Source organism: Python bivittatus, unplaced genomic scaffold (assembly GCF_059951505.1).
Source record: "Python bivittatus isolate LINGU-HERP-01145 unplaced genomic scaffold, Pbiv_v1 ctg000440_np1212, whole genome shotgun sequence".
Taxonomy (NCBI): Eukaryota; Metazoa; Chordata; class Lepidosauria; order Squamata; family Pythonidae; genus Python; species Python bivittatus.
This window is the reverse complement of record NW_028277063.1, coordinates 8,161,872-8,181,507: the sequence shown is the minus strand read 5'-3', so window position 1 is coordinate 8,181,507 and position 19,636 is coordinate 8,161,872. Positions and strand designations below refer to the sequence as shown.

General features: G+C 37.9%; 2 protein-coding genes across 2 annotated transcripts; both read left to right on the top strand.

Annotated features, from left to right (window-relative positions):
- Positions 1 to 14,189: 14,189 nt before the first annotated feature.
- LOC148215760 (vomeronasal type-2 receptor 26-like) lies at positions 14,190 to 16,678 on the top strand. The gene is made up of 2 exons (XM_088142460.1): positions 14,190 to 15,026; positions 16,409 to 16,678. The coding sequence occupies exons 1-2, from the start codon at positions 14,190 to 14,192 to the stop codon at positions 16,676 to 16,678; spliced, it is 1,107 nt and encodes a 368-aa protein (XP_087998586.1).
- An 11-nt stretch (positions 16,679 to 16,689) lies between these two features.
- LOC148215759 (vomeronasal type-2 receptor 26-like) lies at positions 16,690 to 18,418 on the top strand. Its single transcript, XM_088142459.1, has 2 exons — positions 16,690 to 16,702; positions 17,520 to 18,418. The coding sequence occupies exons 1-2, from the start codon at positions 16,690 to 16,692 to the stop codon at positions 18,416 to 18,418; spliced, it is 912 nt and encodes a 303-aa protein (XP_087998585.1).
- The last annotated feature ends 1,218 nt before the right edge of the window (positions 18,419 to 19,636 follow it).

The following is a 19,636-nucleotide window of genomic DNA, read 5'->3' as shown; positions in this document are numbered from 1 at the left end:
CAGCAACCCTCAGAAGTGGAACTTCTAGTCCCAACTGCGATCATAAGTTAAGGACTACTTGAAAGATAGAAATTGGATTATTCAATCTGGCTATAAGAGGATAGATAAAGAGATTGAAAAGAAGGGATGCCAAAAATGCACCTTTGTTCAACAACTCTTGATTGTGGTGGTGTGCCTAAATTAAGCTCAGAGTATAACCTGTGAACTTTCGTCCAACTTTTCTCAAACCATTTCTTAAGGAACTGAAAGTCTTCTGTCCAGATGTGAGCCTGATAGGAAACCCCTAATCTCAGAGGTAGAGATAATCCTCTGCTCTCTGAATGGCAACCACCAGTTTCATGCCTATACATTCACTTCTGCCACTGCAATTACTGTCACTTTTCATATAGGAAACAAATGATATGCAAAAGGAAGCTGAGGTTTTCTCAATCATATTTTGGGGGGAGGGAGCGGGTGGTCTTTTTTTTTCCCTGGCCAAAGCCATTTCTCCCTTTTAACTACCCACTGATTGAATAAAATATATGGTTTTGTTTGTTTGTTTGTTTGTTGTTTAAAGGATTCATATGGCTAATCATCCCACAACAGTGACTCTGGACACCATACAATAATTAAAACAGCAGTAGCATATAATACATGACTCCAAAGGTTATATCAATAAATCTATATATCAATAATTTTTATGGTCAATTCTGGACAGTTCTTGAAAAAAATCTGGACCTCAGAGAATTCCAAGAGATTCCTCAACTTCATTGCCCAATTCATCTTCCTAAAGTGTTTGTCTCAACTTTCAAGACATCACAGAAGGGGAATAGGAGAATTTATTTTAAAAAATAAAATAAAATTAAGGGGTAATAAAAACTGCAGAGGTTAGGGTAGTAATGTGGTGATGTCAATAATTGGCACAGATCTCTGATTCTATTCTTGGAAGAGTCCTTCATTTTCCAATGAAAAACAGTCAGATATTATATTTCTATGTAGAGGGCTTCTACAACTTCAGCAGCACAAATTCTGAGATGTCTATCTTTGTTCCCTCCCCCAAAGAAAACTGTTTGGAGTTTGAGGGTTACAGGCTTCATGTCTGAAAGAAGCACTCACAATCCTATGTTCACATGACAAGATGCAATACTGAAATCTGTGTCAGGCCCTATATTTAGACAAAGTGTTTTAGAGTTCAGTCATTGGGGGGATTTAAATGATGTTGCTACATAGGGTGGCTCTATCTGCATTCAATGGTCTTCTGGTGCTCCTGGGAGCTCCTTTTCTTAACTTCAACCAGTGAAGATTTTGTAGTGTATCTTTTAAACTAAGGATTTTTCCCCTTTCTACATTCATTCCCTAGCCTGACTGAAAGAACTTGCTCTCCAACACTTTGCGTTGTGAGGAAGTTAACTTTGGGACAATCTGTATCTTTGATACAGTTACCTGTGTGATCCAGTCATTAGTGAAGGGTAAGCATGTTCAGTTTTCACATTCTACTCCAAACCCATTGTGTACTTCATCCTAGTAGTGCCCTTGTTTGAGGTTACATACATAGCCACATTCTAGCCACATTCCTTCACTTGGTTGCAATGATAAAACAATACTACATGGTATGCTCTCAAGCTCCTATTAGCTTTCCTTACTAAGTGAGTTTCAATCAAAGCTGTTCTGCAATCTTGGTGATATTTTTGATGAGTCTGCTTCCATTCAGGGTCACCCATCCTCAGCTTATCTCAAAATATCTCCAAAGCCAACATGAAGATACATGAATGACTTTAGGTGAAAGGTGGAATCATAAGAATTGAGCAATGACACTTAGAGGGCTTTGTAATGATTGGTAAGAGTAAAGACTATATTTCTCATGCTGAATCCATGTATATGGATCAGGAGAAATAGTCAAATAACTTCAGGATTCACTATGAAAAATGAGCCGCCCAGAGCCTCCCGTTGGGGGGATGGGCGGCATACAAATTTAATAATAAATAAAGTAAATAAATAAATAAAGAAAGAAAGAAAGAAAGAAAGAAAGAAAGAAAGAAAGAAAGAAAGAAAGAAAGAAAGCTGGGTAGTTTTCCCAATTTCTTCCAAAATAATTGACCAAATACAGGGATTGATTGGACATTGTCATCAAAGAGGAAAATCACTTTTTGCCATACCACACTTCAGTCTAGGAGAATGGCGATTTATATTTTGTAATATCAATTTTGGGGTAGCTTTATTTTGTTTTCTTTTCTGTTCAAATCTTTATTTTTTTTTTTAAGTTGGGCCTACATTCAAGTAATTAAACAAAAAAAAAAAAGGTAAAAGGTTGAAAAAAGGTAAAACAATACAGAAAGAAAAAAGAACAAGAACAAGAAAAACTACAATCTATGTATATCTATCCTTAATATTTTATACAATATTTCCAATAGAAGACTTTCATTATAATCATTAAAAACCTACTGTTACTAGGAGTAAATCATTCATATGTTACAATGAATGTCTCTTATACTAATGTCATTCCTTCTAAAAATATAATTTGAACTTAGATTTAGCTCACATAGCTCTTTCCTATTTCTGGTTAGAAATAATTCCAATATTTTTTTTTCTTTGTTCTTTTTGTAAAACTAGCAAAAACATTACATTCTACTAAACATGTTGATTCTGGAAAGCAAAAAAAAAAAAAAAAGTTTGCAACTTCACTCCCATGAGAATTCCCAATATATCCTACTTTGCATATGATTGCAGTCTTGGTTTGACTATGTTCTCTCTTTAAATCCCTACAGATTTCTGGAGGCCATGTCAACTTTAGAAAATACACGGTGACACTTATTCATGGAACTAAAGGGAGAAGTCAAGCTATGGTAACAACAGACATTGCTTTTTCAGGGAAATAAGAATATATGATCCTTTTCTTTAATGTGAATGGATTGCTAGCTCCACTGCTGCAAATATTGCTTCCCAAAAAAGTATGCATGATTCACACTAAGATCTACAGGGACAAGGAGCCACATGCCCCACTTCATGAGTCCCATCAATTGGGAGATGTCAGTGTTGGTTCAGGACATCTCAGACCTACCAAGTTGACGACTCACCAATTTTTATTGTGGAACCTCCACTAACACTCTTGGATGAAATCCTGTAAGAAATTAACACTTTACATTTTCCCCTATTTCCTAATGATTTCTCTTAGCAGTTCCTGCCTTAATTTATGGATTAGACTGGGAAAGAACAAGAAAATTCAAAAGGTAGGCCAGATGATTTAACCAGGATCATTGCAGTTCAACTGATACCAAAAACACTTAGCATTGCCTCTCCTTTCAATCCATTTCTGCATTTTGATAATTACTACAGAAGAGACAAGGTCAGAATCTTCTTTCTTTGCTGGTTCCCCTTCAATCACTAAAATGAGGGAAATTCCACAACTTTCTTTGCTCCTGGTTTGAATCCCACATTGGCTTTTAACTTTAGTCCCCATCTTCAAACTGACTAATGTAGAAATGCAGACTCCCTATCTTCCCTTCGATATCAAGCCATGGTATTTGAAGAATTGTAAATCCCTCTTGATATAATTTGAATCCAGAAATTCATAAACATTTAGCACTTTAAACTGAGCTCTAAGAAGTGTTGTTGCTTGAAGAACAATGGAGAGGCAAAGTCCAAGTACGTGGCACCAGTGAACAGCACATTGCAGCAACATTCTTGAAAGTCAGCCCGGTAAAGAGAGCACTATAATGCTCAGTGCCACTAAGCATCAGAGACAGAAGCTGGTTCTGATCCAAACAGACTGCAGTCATGCATGTAAATGTCATTTTCATCCCTCAATTTTTATTTACTTTTTTCTCAATCATTATTTTGCTTGTTAGAAGAAGGGATGGTATATACAAGAGACAAACATTGATCCGGCTTTTTCTTTTAACTTCCTCTCCGTGCACTTTGGTTATGAAATAACCTTGTTTTCCTTTCCTCCTGTATGCAGAAATACTCAATTTTATATAACAACATTTATTATTAAATGAAGTTGGTCATCATCTGCCCAATTTAGTCTGGCTATACAGTATATTAGAAAAAAAAAAAAAATTAGAAATAATCCACTAATATGGAACACAATTTCCTTTTCCGGTGCCTAAGAATTACCAGCCTTGAAGTTTGCAGTTATGGAAATTAGTTTAAACCATTGGATTTCAACCAATTTCACCTTGGACTTATATATCCTGTATGCCTTAAGATCAGTTTCATAGTCACTTTCTTTTCAAGGAAGCTACCTGACAGTTTCAGTGAAGCCAAGTTCATCCCTTTCTGCATGTTGGTCTTTTGCATTGTTTGGCTCTCCTTTGTTCCAACCTACCTGGGCACCGAGGAGAAATATATGGTGGTTGTGGAGATCTTCTCAGTGTTACATTATTGTGTTGAGGCAGGAGCTGAACAAGAAGAAACTAAGAATAAAAAGAAATTGCTGAATGTATTTGTTTTCATCTGTATTATTAGATGTGTAGCAGAAATATCACAGAATATTGGACTAGCATTTATGTTGAAAAAGTAGTCAGTAAAGTTATCTTCTCCATTGTTTATACATTTATTCTTGTCCTCTTGCAAGGATCAAGTGTAGGAACTATTAATTATGCATATGCCCACTTTTGATTCAATGTTCCAGGGTTTGACAAATGGTTTGTATTTTCTTCAGGATTCTTGGCTTTAAATTTCTTTGACTAATTTTCTTATCTTTTTCTATGAATCAGGAAAAAAAAAATCCAGGAATAAGCAAGTGGCAACACATGTAGTTCCTGCCTCCATTCTTGGGTATTCTCAGGATATAAAATGTATGTTGACACAAAGTAGTTATCACTATACTGTATTTCAGGATTTAAAATAAATTTTAAAAAGAGGTAACTAAGATGAGACATTATCTTCTTTCATTCTTCATCCATCCTAGATGAACTTCTCAAGATGTACACCTCAAAAGAGGGAACAAGATCCTTTTGGGTATGGTAAGGCTCATAAACCTCCAGATATTACAATTTACAAGAATAATGATAAATTAGAAAAGACTTCCTAAAAAGTGAGATAGTTTTAAATAGTTGTACTATTCAAAGCAAAATTACACTCAACTTTCCAAAATGAAGTAAACAATAATGCAGATTACTTTAGGATCATTCTACATTTTTTGGTTGGTCTTGTTTCTACAGTTTTTATCCATCTGTTGTCTATTGGAATGAGCAATGGATGAGTGGATATACAACAATATTATTTTCAATTTTGAACTACAAGTAGTCGTCAACCTACAACCATTTGTTCAGTGACTATTCAAAGTTAAAATGGCATTGCATGAATGGTGGTTATAACTGATCCTTGGAGTTCCGGCCCTCCCAGCACACCTGTGGTCACATGATCATGATCTGGGTGCTTGGCAACAGGTTTGAACTGACAAATGGTTGCAGTGCTCTACAATTATGTGATTGCCATTTGCAACCTTCCCTGCCGACTTCACCAGAAAGTCAGTGGGGAAGCCAGCAAGGAAGGTTGTAAGTCACTGGGTAAATCTTCCCCATCCACGTAGCCTCCCCCAGACCCTCTGCACTTGTGCTGTGCTGGCCACTTGCGCACCCATGCACACCAGCCTCACCCCATGCCACACCTCCATGCACCCCCTCACCCCCTCACACCCCTTCGTCAACACAAATTGTGCCTCTTGCATACCCCCTTACAGCCTGGAACAAACTCCCTGACCTCACACACTCTAGGTGACTCCATAAAATATCTATCTATCTATCTATCTATCTATCTATCTATCTATCTATCTATCTATCTATCTATCTATCTATCTACCCACCCACCCACCTACCTACCTACTTACCTACCTACCTCTAATCTCAAAGCAGATTGGGACATATTCAGTTTCTTTAAGAGTTTAACTTTAAAATGTGTACTTAATCACTTTTCTTTTTCTTCCCTTCAAGAATCCATCTTTACCTCATAATAATATAATGTTTGGCAATGATTATCACCAAAATAGAAAAAAAGCATTTTACCATAATCTGAAAGATTTATATATTAGAATTCTTGTTTTGCATGATTTTTTTTTTTCTTCTCCAGCTTACTGAGTCTTTAAATGGAAGGAAAGTTTTATTCTATTTTGTTTTTATTTCTTCAATTGGTATGGCCACCCACATGAAAAATGACTCAGGGTGACTAAAAGAGGATTAAAATAATCAAAATACATATAAAAAACAGTTGAAAAAACACAGACGCAGCACCAGGGATAACAAGCCGCATGCTATGTACTTCATACTAACCTGAGCTTACAGAGGATCCAGGCCCAGTGCCAGCAGGGATTGTCGATATGTGGAAATTTTCCCATGGTAGGGACACAGCACAGGAGGAAACATTTAAGTGGTTAGTACTTCAATATTGTAAAGATAAATTTATGGCCTCAATTACCCAGTGGGTTATAGACTGGATGTTACTTACATCTTATGAAAGAGTTGCCTATAGATATTAATTCTGCATGAAGATTATAATGAAATATGGCTGTTTTACTGAAAAAGTTATGCAAAAGGTCCTGCGTATATGCTTTTTTAAACATACATCTATATATGCAGGAAAAGCCTTCATATATATAACATTGACCTTCTTATTGCATTCTTTATGTCTCTCTTTTTCCCTCCTATTTTTTTTAACATTTTTCTCCCATTTTCCTCTGTTCTATTAAAGAAAGGTAGTCCTTGAGTTATCCCCTTCATGGATCACTGCCTTGTCATGGCAAAGGGGCTTGCGTAACTCAGTGAAGCCATGAGCTATACCGTGCAGGGCCACCCAAGACGGACAGGTCATGACAGAGAGTTCTGACAAAATGTGGTCCACTGGAGAAGGAAATGGCAACCCACTCCAGTATCCTTGCCAAGAAAACCCCATGGACAATGTTAAAAGGCTAAAAGATATGACACCGGAAGATGAGCCCCTCAGGTCGGAAGGTGTCCAATATGCTACTGGGGAAGAGCGGAGGGCAATTCCAAGTAGCTCCAGAAAGAGTGAAGCGGCTGGGCCAAAGCCGAAAGGACGTTCAGCTGTGGATGTATCTGGAAGCGAAAAGAAGGTCCGATGCTATAAAGAACAATATTGTATAGGTGCCTGGAATGTAAGATCTATGAACCAAGGCAAGCTGGATGTGGTCAAACATGAGATGACAAGATTGAACATCGACATCTTGGGAATCAGCGAACTGAAATGGACGGGAATGGGTGAATTTAATTCGGGTGACCATTATATCTACTACTGTGGGCAAGAAACCCTTAGAAGAAATGGAGTTGCACTCATAGTCAATAAGAGAGTGGGAAAGGCAGTAATGGGGTACAACCTCAAAAACGACAGAATGATCTCAGTGCGTATCCAAGGCAAACCATTCAATATCACAGTCATCCAAGTCTATGCCCCAACCACTGATGCTGAAGAAGCTCAAGTTGACCGCTTCTATGAAGACCTACAACACCTTCTAGAACTAGCACCAAAAAAAGATGTCCTTTTCATCATAGGGGATTGGAATGCTAAAGTAGGAAGTCAAGGAGTAATCGGAATAACAGGTAAGTTTGGCCTTGGAGTACAAAATGAAGCAGGGCAAAGGCTAATAGAGTTCTGTCAAGAGAACAAGCTAGTCATAGCAAACACTCTTTTCCAACAACACAAGAGACTACTCTACACATGGACATCACCAGATGGTCAATACCGAAACCAGATTGATTATATACTTTGCAGCCAAAGATGGAGAAGCTCTATACAGACAGCAAAAACAAGACCAGGAGCTGACTGTGGCTCAGATCATGAGCTTCTTACTGCAAAATTTAGGCTTAAATTGAAGAATGTAGGGAAAACCACTAGACCACTCAGGTTTGACTTAGATCATACTCCTTGTGAGTTCACAGTGAAGGTGATGAATAGATTTAGAGGATTAGATTTGGTAGACAGAGTGCCTGAAGAACTATGGACGGAGGTCCGTAACATTGTACAGGAGGCAGCAACTAAAACTTTCCCAAAGAAAAAGAAATGCAAGAAAGCAAAATGGCTGTCTGATGAGGCTTTACAAATAGCTGTGGAAAGAAGGAATGCGAAAAGCAAGGATGAAAGGGAAAGATATAAGCAACTGAATGCAGATTTCCAGAGAATAGCAAGGAGAGATAAGAAGGCCTTCTTAAATGAACAATGCAAAGAAATTGAGGAAAACAATAGAATGGGGAAGACTAGAGATCTCTACAAGAAAATTGGAGATATGAAAGGAACGTTTAGTGCAAAGATGGGCATGATAAAGGACAAAAAAGGCAGGGACCTAACAGAAGCAGAAGAGATTAAGAAGAGGTGGCAAGAATACACAGAAGAACTATACAAGAAAGATCTTAATGTCCCTGATGTCCACGCTGGTGTGATCACTGAGCTTGAGCCAGACATCCTAGAGAGTGAAGTCAAGTGGGCCTTAGGAAGCATTGCTAACCACAAAGCTAGTGGAGATGACAGTATTCCAGCTGAGTTATTTAAAATACTAAAAGATGATGCTGTTAAAGTGCTGCACTCAATATGCCAGCAAGTTTGGAAAACGCAACAGTGGCCACGGGATTGGAAAAGGTCAGTTTATGTTCCAATTACAAAGAAGGGCAACGCCAAAGAATGCTCAAACTATCGCACAATTGCACTCATTTCACATGCTAGCAAGGTTATGCTCAAAATCCTACAAGCTAGGCTTCAGCAATACATGAACCGAGAACTACCGGATGTACAAGCTGGGTTTCGAAGAGGCAGAGGAACTAGAGATCAAATCGCCAACATTCGCTGGATCATGGAGAAAGCACGAGAGTTCCAGAAAAATATCTACTTCTGCTTCATTGACTATGCAAAAGCCTTTGATTGTGTGGATCACAACAAACTGTGGCAAATTCTTAAAGAGATGGGAGTACCAGACCACCTTACCTGTCTCCTGAGAAATCTGTATGCAGGCCAAGAAGCAACAGTTAGAACCGGTCATGGAACAACCGATTGGTTCAAAATAGGGAAAGGTGTACGACAAGGCTGTATACTGTCACCCTGCTTATTTAACCTATATGCAGAGTACATCATGAGAAATGCCAGGCTGGAAGAATCACAAGCCGGAATCAAGATTGCAGGGAGAATCATCAACAACCTCAGATATGCGGACGATACCACCCTAATGGCAGAAAGTGAAGAAGAACTAAAGAGCCTCTTGATGAGGGTGAAAGAGGAGAGTGCAAAAGCTGGCTTGAAACTCAACATTAAAAAAACTAAGATCATGGCATCTGGACCCATCAATTCCTGGCAAATAGAAGGGGTAGAAATGGAAGCAGTAACAGACTTCATTTATTTGGGCTCCAAGATCACCGCAGACGGAGACTGCAGCCATGAAATTAAAAGACGCTTGCTCCTTGGGAGGAAAGCTATGGCAAGCCTAGATAGCATATTAAAAAGCAGAGATGTCACCTTGCCGACAAAGATCCACATAGTCAAAGCTATGGTTTTTCCAGTAGTAATGTATGGCTGTGAGAGCTGGACCCTAAAAAGGCCGAGCGCCGAAGAATTGATGCTTTTGAACTGTGGTGCTGGAGAAGACTCTTGAGAGTCCCCTGGACTGCTAGGAGGTCAAACCAGTCAATCTTAAAGGAAATCAACCCTGATTGCTCATTGGAAGGATCGATAATGAAGCTCAAGCTCAGATATTTTGGTCACCTAATGCGAAGAGAGATCTCTTTGGAGAAGACCCTGATGCTGGGAAAGATTGAAGGCAAAAGGAGAAGAGGACGGCAGAGGATGAGATGGTTAGATAGCATCACTGAAGCAATGAGCATGAAACTGAGCAAACTCAGGGAGGCAGTGAAGGACAGGAAGGCCTGGCGCAATATGGTTCATGGGGTCACGAAGAGTCAGACACGACTTAACGACTAAACAACAGTCCTTGAGTTATAATGGCAATTGAGACTGGAATTGCTGTCACTAAACAATGTGGTCATAAAGCACAATGTCATGTGACTGTGGAGTTTAGCAATGGCAATCCCAGCCATCCTGGTTTCCATTCTAACCCCCAAACAGTGCAAGTCGTTAAGCAGGAAGAGATGGGAGTCCCACGCAAGAAGGCCGGTGGGTGTGCAGGTACCATGGGGGGTGGCAGCATGTTGCAGGCAGGTGGTCCAGAGAATAGGTAGGTAGGTGGGTGGGTGCCACAGGAATAGGGGGTGCAATGGCAGGCACTACAGAGTGCAGGTGAGTGTAAAAACAGCAGGAACAACTTTCAATATTCTATAGGCTACCCTATTGACTTTGCTTGTAGAAGCCAGCAGGGAATGTTGGAAATTTATTCATTTATTATTTTATTAAATTTATGTCCAACCCATCCCTCTCAGAGATGGGCGGGTCACAATTCAAATCAAACCTCAAAAATAGTTATAAGTATAAAAATCCACATTAATGTAATAATGGCTGGAATACCGAAGAACAGTTGTAAGTCCCCCTTGTTCAGAGCTGTTGTAACTTTGAAGAGTCAATGAATGCAGGGTCATAACATCAGGACTACCTGTAAAGGAAAAGAAGAAAAAAGAAAGAAAATGTTCTTATGGCCAGAATCACACTTTTGTGTTCGGGAGGTTTGCAAGGGGAGTGCAGAAGGCAAATTTCAAATTTAAATCAAAACTGAAGCAATTAGGGATTTGGGAAGGAAGCATACAGAAAAACTGAAGCTATTTTCAACAATATCTTCAAAGGAGAGGAGGGGCAATGGGGAAGAGAGCCCAAAAATCATTGAGGCCTACAGCAAAGAAGTTCTTTGTTTCAGTTCTGAATTTCAACCAGCTGTATTAAGACAGCACAGGAAGGGAAAACTAAACTGTCTGTATTTCACTCCCATTTCTACAAAGAAAGCCATCTTTTCTCAGTGCAATGAAAATTTTACCAAACTAAGTAAGGGTTTCCAAGAATGAAGTTATTCTAGGTGCTGATATTCATTGCTTTCGTTTCTATCAATCATGTTGAAAAGCCAGTTAGAACAATGAGGAATGCATAAATATCACCTTTGAAACAGACTCTTGACTTTTGTTTTCTCTCTTCCCAGTACCCATTCCAAAGAAAACTTCATAATTTCTTATTCAAGCTGATGCATGAGAAAATATCCTTTCAAAAATGACAGATGTGTTTTCTTTAGGAATTCCACAGAGAATTCCAATTCTGAATAGGTAACAATTCCCTGTTCACTGAACTAGCTTAAGCACTATAATTAAATTAGCTGGTGGAAAGCTACATTATTCCCACAAATCAGCTATCAGCTAACATAGCCAGTTTATTCTGGCATAAAGATGACCTCAAGCATTTAGGGATGGGGATAAGAAATGTGTGTGTGTCGGTACGGTCATCCATATTTAACACTTGGAACTCTAGGATGGTCAGAGGATAGTTTGTGTCAAGTAGTCTGTGCATCCAAATGAGTCTTATAACAATGACAGCTATAATGACCATGGGTGGATAGAAAAGAATCTGGAGAAGGAGACTTTCTACTGTCCTCAGGATGTTAATAGTAGTGATACTCCTGTTAAACCTGCTTCCATACATGGCATACAAGATCCCCACTGTGAAATGCAACGTACAGTATCCAGGAGATCCACTTCACAAATACCATCAGAATGGAGACTTTATCCTTGGTGGGATTGCCTCTCATGCACGTTTCCTCTTAAATGCCAAAGATTTCACAAAAGAACCTCTACCACCCATGCCAGAAGAGACTATGTAAGGAATTCATTTCTGTTTGTCATCCCATTTATGTTTTTCTTGTAGTGTTTGGTGGTCCTCCCATTATAGAAAAGATATCATTACAACTAAAAGAATTGTTACTAGGCAGCTGCCACTTGTATATTTACATATAACTTTGATTGCATATTTCCACAGTGCAGAAGGAAAGGATTTAATTTTTCTAAATGTTATTTTTCAGAAATATTTGTTCCCCACAATGTGTTTCCTTTGAGGAAAAGGAGATCCTGTCCAGCTCCAACATCTTCACTGTTATGCTTTTTAAAAACATTTTCAAATAATGCTTTAAGAAGACTATTTTATTAAAGAGGGGGTTGGTAAGGTTAGCACAGATTTACTGTCACCTCTCTTTCCAACTCCTGCATCACAGCAAGTTCCTCGATGATTCTTCTGACTTGGGTTTCAATGCATCTTTCTACCTTCTTCCTGTTATTTTCATTCTAAGTTACTATTCCATGAGATACATCTCTCATTTGTCTACATATTTAACAAGATTTTTGCCAAGTCAGATTTATCCTGAAGGACTGTCCAGCTTCACAAGAGCCGTAACTCTCTTTTTTGAAAATGTGCTTTTCATCAGGTTGATTATAAACAGTAATGAGGTAGAATCAAGATTAGAAAAAAATTGATTTTATGGCATCTTCCAATATGTAGGGTATTATACTCAAGAAAATGATATTTACATTCTATAGTAAAGAGTAATAAATATGATAAAATGTATTAAATTTTAAACAAGTGAATTATTCCATTGATGTACAACCCAGTTTTTATTTTAGAATACTTCCAATGAATTATCAGCACATCCTGGCCTTGGCCTTTGCAACAAAGGAGATCAATGAAAATCTTCAGATATTACCCAATATCACCTTGGGATTCCATATTTACGACAATTACTATAACGCAAAATGGACGTTTCATTCCACAATGCTACTTATATATACGCTAGAAAGATTTTTCCCAAATTACAGCTGTAATGTGCAACATAGGCTCATATCAGTGATTGGTGGACTGGATTCTGTTACTTCTCTTGACATGGCAATTGTATTGGATATCTACAAGATTCCCCAGGTAGGAAACAAATGCAAAATATAACACTTTTTCTCATGTGTTGTCATTGTTGTTCTGCTGGATGCCTTTTTGTAGTTTTAATCTACCTGAATCAAAATATATCAATGTAATATGCAATGTAAGCATGTAGAACAGGTCCTTAGTTTTTAACTTGGACTTTATACATGATACTGGATTCACCAATGATTTGTCCTACATGTGAGAAAACATTCACAAACAATCATAACATTAACTGCTGAGTGTTCGAGAGCATTTCATCAGTCTAGATCTTTAAAAATCCCAGGGTGGTGGGAAGAGTTAGGATGTATGTTGTGGACACAGGTTTTGCTGTGTAGAAAGAGGCTGAAAATGGAGGCTTCACACCCACAAAAGATACAGAGTAAATGAATGCTGTTAGGTGTTGCAGACAGCAGATTGCTCTTAGCATCCACAAAAATTACAGGTTTCTTAACTATAATGAACAAAAACATAAGCAAATAAAGGCAAAGGCAGCAGCCCATTTCTGAAAACCAAAAGACATAAACCCATTAAAAAAAAAAAAACAGATCAGATGTTTAGGGGACAACACCAGAGGCAAGAAAGGGAGAGAGGAAGAGAAAAACACCATTCCAATGAAAGGAGACTGGGATGTTTAAGGAGGAAATCTTAAGTGTGCAATGAGCACTATAAATAAACTGTAGAACAAGTTAAATGGGAAGGGTAAGAGATCTGCTCAAGAATATTAATGAAAAGTGGGTATCATGGCAGGCAAAGAAAAAAAAGATCTACCAGAGAAAGAAGATATAAAAAACAGATTATGCAAATGTAGAAAACTATATTTGCTTAGGATTTTTAAATGGAACATAGATGTGACAGAGATTGCATGACATATAGTTTAAGGTCTGATTACACGGTCCTTCCACCCTCTCTCCCTCCCTCCCTTCCTGAAATCGATTGAATTATATGCCTTCAAAGTTATCTGAAGATAGAATGACTTTCCTGCTTGCATAAACACAAATATAATTTTATCAAACTGATCATCTTTCTTTGATTTATTAATTCAATTGGACTTATCATCTCATAAAATCATATAAGAACTGAATTAGACATGCCTAAGGACCATTATTATTATAAGTAGTTACTTCTTGGAAAACCATATTTATGAACCAATATTGGTCTTTAGGTAGCAGCAAAAGAACATTCCCCCCTTTCTTCACTATGCTAATGAGGCACACAGTGAAGGCACATCCTTTTGTTGAGGGTAGAACTACTAAATAGAAAGAAGTTATATCATGTGTTTTAAACAGTTTAGCATACTTACAGATAGTGTATTGTTTCTTTTCCTATACCTTCTTCATGGATCTCTTTAGCTGACCTATAGCCCCACTCCAGTGATGATGGATAAATCTCCCGGTCTTCCCTTCTACCAGATGGTTCCTAAAGAAGAGCTTCAATATGAGGGGATTCTGTCTCTGCTTCTGCACTTCAGATGGATATGGATTGGAGTTGTTGTCATGGATACAGACAGTGGAGAAAGGTTTGTACAAACAGTGACACCCATGTTTTCTCAGAAGGGTATCTGTTTTGCATTCATACAGAAAATCCCCTCTCCAACCTTTATAATTAATGTTGATGAAATGCTCAATCAAGGGAACAAGATATATGATACACTGACAGATAATAAAGTTAAGGTGATACTGGCATACGGTGAATCATATTCCTTGGGATTTTTTAGATTTCTGTCCTTTTTATCAAAGGAAGAAGTAGAAAGTAAACATAAGAACCCCCTAGGCAAAGTTTGGATAACCACATCCCAAATGGAGTTGACTTCCTTTGCATACCAAAGAGATTGGGATTTGGATCTTTTCCATGGAGCTATAATCTTCACATTTCACTCCAGTGACATACCTGGCTTTCATGAGTTTTTGGAGAGTCAAGACCCTTCTAGTGCAACTGGAGATGGCTTTATCAAAACCTTTTGGGAGCAGTCCTTTGGCTGTCTATTTCTGGGTACACTTGTGAATGAAATAGATGGGAAACATTGCACAGGGGAGGAGAAATTGGAGAGCCTGTCTTCCCCCACTTTTGAAATGCACATGAGTGGCCACAGCTACAGTATATACAATGCTGTTTATGCCATAGCCCACGCTTTCCATGACATGGTTACATCTGGATTCAAATATGGAACAGTGATGGATGGTGGACTGCAGCTTCACAATCCTCCATTTTGGCAGGTAATGTGCTCATCCTACTCTTGAGTCCTGATTCTCTAGCACAGGAACACAGTATCTTCATTTTCCTTTCTACCTTTACAATCATTTAATTGAAATCAGTCTTGGTTTACCTCTATTACAATTTATGATTCATGTAAAAATGATCAATTATCCTGCCACCTTTGTTTAGTTCAAAAATAAGTTCAATTTGTGATGTTTTATTAGAATCCAGTCTAAAAGATTATAATCTGTACTTGTCTTCTAGTGATTTTAAACTAAAAAGTAAACAAGTCCACATTTTTACACATTTTTATAAGTACAGAAGTTGGTCTGAGTTCATAATTGCAAGGAGAACTTTGGTTCTCTGAATGGTCCCTGCATTTTGAAGTTGCAGAAATAAAGGTGATGCAGGTCTTCTGAGGGATCTACAAATAAAAATGGCAGAGGTTGTGTGGAGACAGAAAGTGATATTTCAAGTTAGTTATCTAGACATATATTGGAATATTGGTCCCATCTCTATAGAGAACTGATAAGGGAACAAATCATTTTGGCTATAAAATTTTGTTGCCTCCAATACTCTGCCTGCCTAGCTGTAAACTCACTATAAGGTTTCAGTTGCATCGCAGAAAATGTAATGAACAAAGGTTTACTTCAAGGGCCAAAGAAACTGTGTTGATGTAGGAATATAAATGATTGAGTTTTGCTGCTCACTCAATTTACCTGGGTGGTTTAGTAACTATCATTTGTTGATTGTATCAATTTTGATTTCAGAAAGAGCTCCTGAAGTTTCATCAGTCTGCTATACTGATATGTCAGGTTCAACCCAAGAATAGCAACGAGGCAATCCAGTACAGTTCAGTTCCTTTATTAGCTTCCACCTAATAGACAAATTCTCAGCAGACTAAATCTATGTTAAAGCAACTAGTGATTGTCACCTGTGACACTCTAGGGAGGGGCCAGCCTCATCCACTTCGTCTTCCCACACTCTTGCTGCGGGCTGAGGAGGCGCTTGCCCTGGAATGTCTCTCCCCCTTCCTGACAACCTTAAAGTTCCATTCCAGAATCTTCCCCACTCATGCCATCCATTACAGATACCATCAAACACAGGTTGCCATTTTATGTAACTGATGCTATGAAAAAAGAAATATTTTCAGGGCAACATTCCACATAGCTTTAAGAGATAAAATTTAGCTGTCATCCCTCCAAATATTAAAAGAAAAACTAAAGAGAGACAGAATGGGAAGAGAAACCACAAAGCTAAAGCTGATAAGAAATAAAAGTTTTCTTGAATTAATAATTAAAGAAACCTTTAAATGAATGAAGCCAGAACTGGGGGTTTCAAATTGCACACTGTTTTAACCTACAAACTGTTTCTCAACATATGTCCTTTGTTTGTAATTTAGCTCCATCACTTTTTGAGACAAGTCACATTCAATAACAGTGTCGGGGACAAGATCTCCTTAGATGCAGATGGAAAGTTAGTGGCTGGATTTGATATCATCAATTTTATTCTTTCTGAAAACCAGTCAAAAGTGAAAATTGGAAGGATAGATGCTCAGTCTCCTGCAGACCAATCATTCATCATTGAGGAAGATGCCATAATATGGAATAGCTGCTTCAATCAGGTCGGTTCCAAGAACAGACAATCTGATATGAACACTGAATCTCAGTGATTATCACTAAAATGAATCAGGGAGGTTGGGTTCTTTTTTGGGAGGCTTTTCAAATTATCGTACGATCTAACTTAATCTGGATTTCTGCACTGTTTCTAGCAGATACCCTTTTGGGGAACTGTTCTGAATAGGAAATCTTAAACTGATAGTTAAATATGGAAATAAAATCACTATTAGATCTGGAATTTCCAAATCTTACATGGTCAGCCTGAATTCCTAATTTCTGTTGCTGTTGCTATTATTCCTGAGCTTAAAAAATGATGTTGAAGTTAGCATTGCATAGAATATTTTGTTTAGGATTCATATTTTGAAACAATATAAAAAGCATTTGAAAGATAATTAACAAAACTGGTTGGCCATTAAATATTTGAAAAACAAATGCTTGTTGCTTTTGTCACACCTGAGTAGGGCAGCATGCTGAAATACCATAGATTTATGACAACTATACTACAAAGAATAAAAAAGTGTTCGGATATACAGTGCTGAAAAATTATCACTTTTTTTTTTTTTTTTTGGTTTATCCATTTGTTTTGGTGTATAAGTTAGACACATCCTGTCTCCATATGTACACCAAGCTGTTATCCAGGGTCTAGGAAGCAGGTGATTGATGGGAAGCCATTTTGCTGCTATTCTTGTGTGTCATGTCCAGAAGGAAAGGTTTCAGAAAAGGAGGGTAAGAATGTTTTATTCATTTGCTTTGAAATCCTTGTAAACTGATAGAGATTCTTTCATAGGAATTCTGTTTCTCTTCCTATTTCTTTGACATCTTCAAAAGTGATATCATTGTCAACAGTGATAGTATGTATCTAACTGAGACTTACACCAGACCCTTTCCTTACAGATTTGAATGACTGCTATAGTTGTACAGAAGAAAAATATCCAAACAAAAAACAGGATTCGTGTATTCACAAAGACATAAGTTACTTGTCATATAAAGAGCCTCTGGGAATCAGTTTAGCTTGTTTTTCTCTCTTTTTCTCTACAATCACAGCTCTGGTACTAAGGACAATTTTGATGCATCACAACACTTCCATTGTCAAAGCCAGCAACAGAGATCTCACCTACATTCTCCTAGTCACCCTCCTGCTCTGCTTCCTTTCTGCATTACTATTCATCGGTCAGCCAAATAAGGTGGCCTGTCTTCTCCGACAAACTGGTTTCAGCATCATCTTTTCTGTGGCTATTTCCTGTGTGCTGGCCAAAACTGCAACTGTGGTCCTGGCTTTTATGGCAACCAAGCCAGGAAGCAGGATGAGGCAGTGGATGGGGAAAAGACTGGGCTATTCTGTAGTTTTATCTGGCTTCTTAATTCAAGTGGGCTTTTGCATTACATGGCTGTCCATCTCTCCTCCTGTGCCAGATGCTGACCTGTTATCAGAGACTGGAAAAATTGTCTTACAGTGTAAGGAAGGGTCTGTAATTATGTTTTACTCTACACGAGGTTATATGGGGGTCTTAGCCACAATCAGTTTCATAGTTGCTTTCTTGGCCAGGAAGTTACCTGACAGTTTCAATGAAGCCAAGTTCATCACGTTCAGCATGTTGGTCTTCTGCAGTGTTTGGCTCTCCTTTGTTCCAACCTACCTGAGCACCAAAGGGAAATACATGGTGGCTGTGGAGATCTTTTCAATCTTAGCCTCAGGTGCTGGTCTGCTGGTCTGCATCTTTTTCCCCAAATGCTACATTATTCTTCTGAGACCAGAGCTGAACAATCGGGAGCTCAGAAGAAAGAGGGAGTAGTGAATATGCCCAAGAATGTTGTTCTAATCCGTATTGCAGAGAAATTGTCATTTGTTTTTCCACATTGGATTCACTACAAAGATCCTTACAGAAAAAATGTTGGTAGATGTCATTAATAGAGAATAAAGTGATATATGCTTGTGTGTGGGATACCATTGTAGTGCAATAGCTGAGCCTCTATGCTTAAAGCATATTTAATTTCTTAATAGTCCTCTAGATCTTCATATCCTGACTCTAATGTTTTGGACTGCCCTATGGCTTTGAAGGGAAGACCAGTGATAGCAAAAAATAACTAATTGCCTTCAGTCATGATAAAGGTGCTTTATTTTTTAGATATTCAGTGAAATGAAATAGTTCCAGTGCACTAGGAAAAAGATAAATGTATCATATCATTATCGTTTTGAACATTTTTGAAATTGCAAGATATTTTTCATTAGTTATTTGTCTTAAGAAATTTGCTACTTAAAAAAAAAGTCACAAAATCATGGAACATGAAATTGGAAGGGAAATATTTTATAAATAGGATTGAAACCAGACTTAGTCATGACTAATTCACTGAAGCTAATAAACTTTTAAATGGATCTTAATTTAGTATAACCTTCTAAATTAAAAAAAGGCTTACTCTATGATTTTTGAAGAAAAAATAAACAAAAAATAAAAAGTATATATTTACTTTGCATAGTATTTCCATTATTAATTTTCTTCTACAGCTACTACTACTATTATTGCTCATTATATCTGGACAGTATGATTACATATACCATAAAAATTAAGGTGAGATGTTCATCATAAACTTATCCAGATTATCCAGCTATCCTTGGAGCCATATACTGATGGTCTAATGGTATGTGGGAACGACCTTGGAAGATGGGGGAAGAGATACTGCCAAGGGAGCAATGAGATAAGTGTGATGGGTGGGGGAAACCCTCAGCTGCATAATGGGCAGAGAAAGAAACTCAGAAAGATCTTCCCTAACTTATCATGCTGTAAAAAGAGATGGCAGAAGATTTCTACTTTCAAAATTGTAAGGTTCTGTTAATGTATCCTTACAATAGAGTATGACTAGCTCGTCTGGTCTTGTTTCCTGTCTGGTCTACATGAGAAGGCTGACAGATGGGAATATTTCAAAGGGCAATATTCTGGTCCTTTCTTTACTTCCCATGTTAGTTAGAAACAGCTGGAAACACATATGACATTCCCCTCCATTACCTCTTGCAG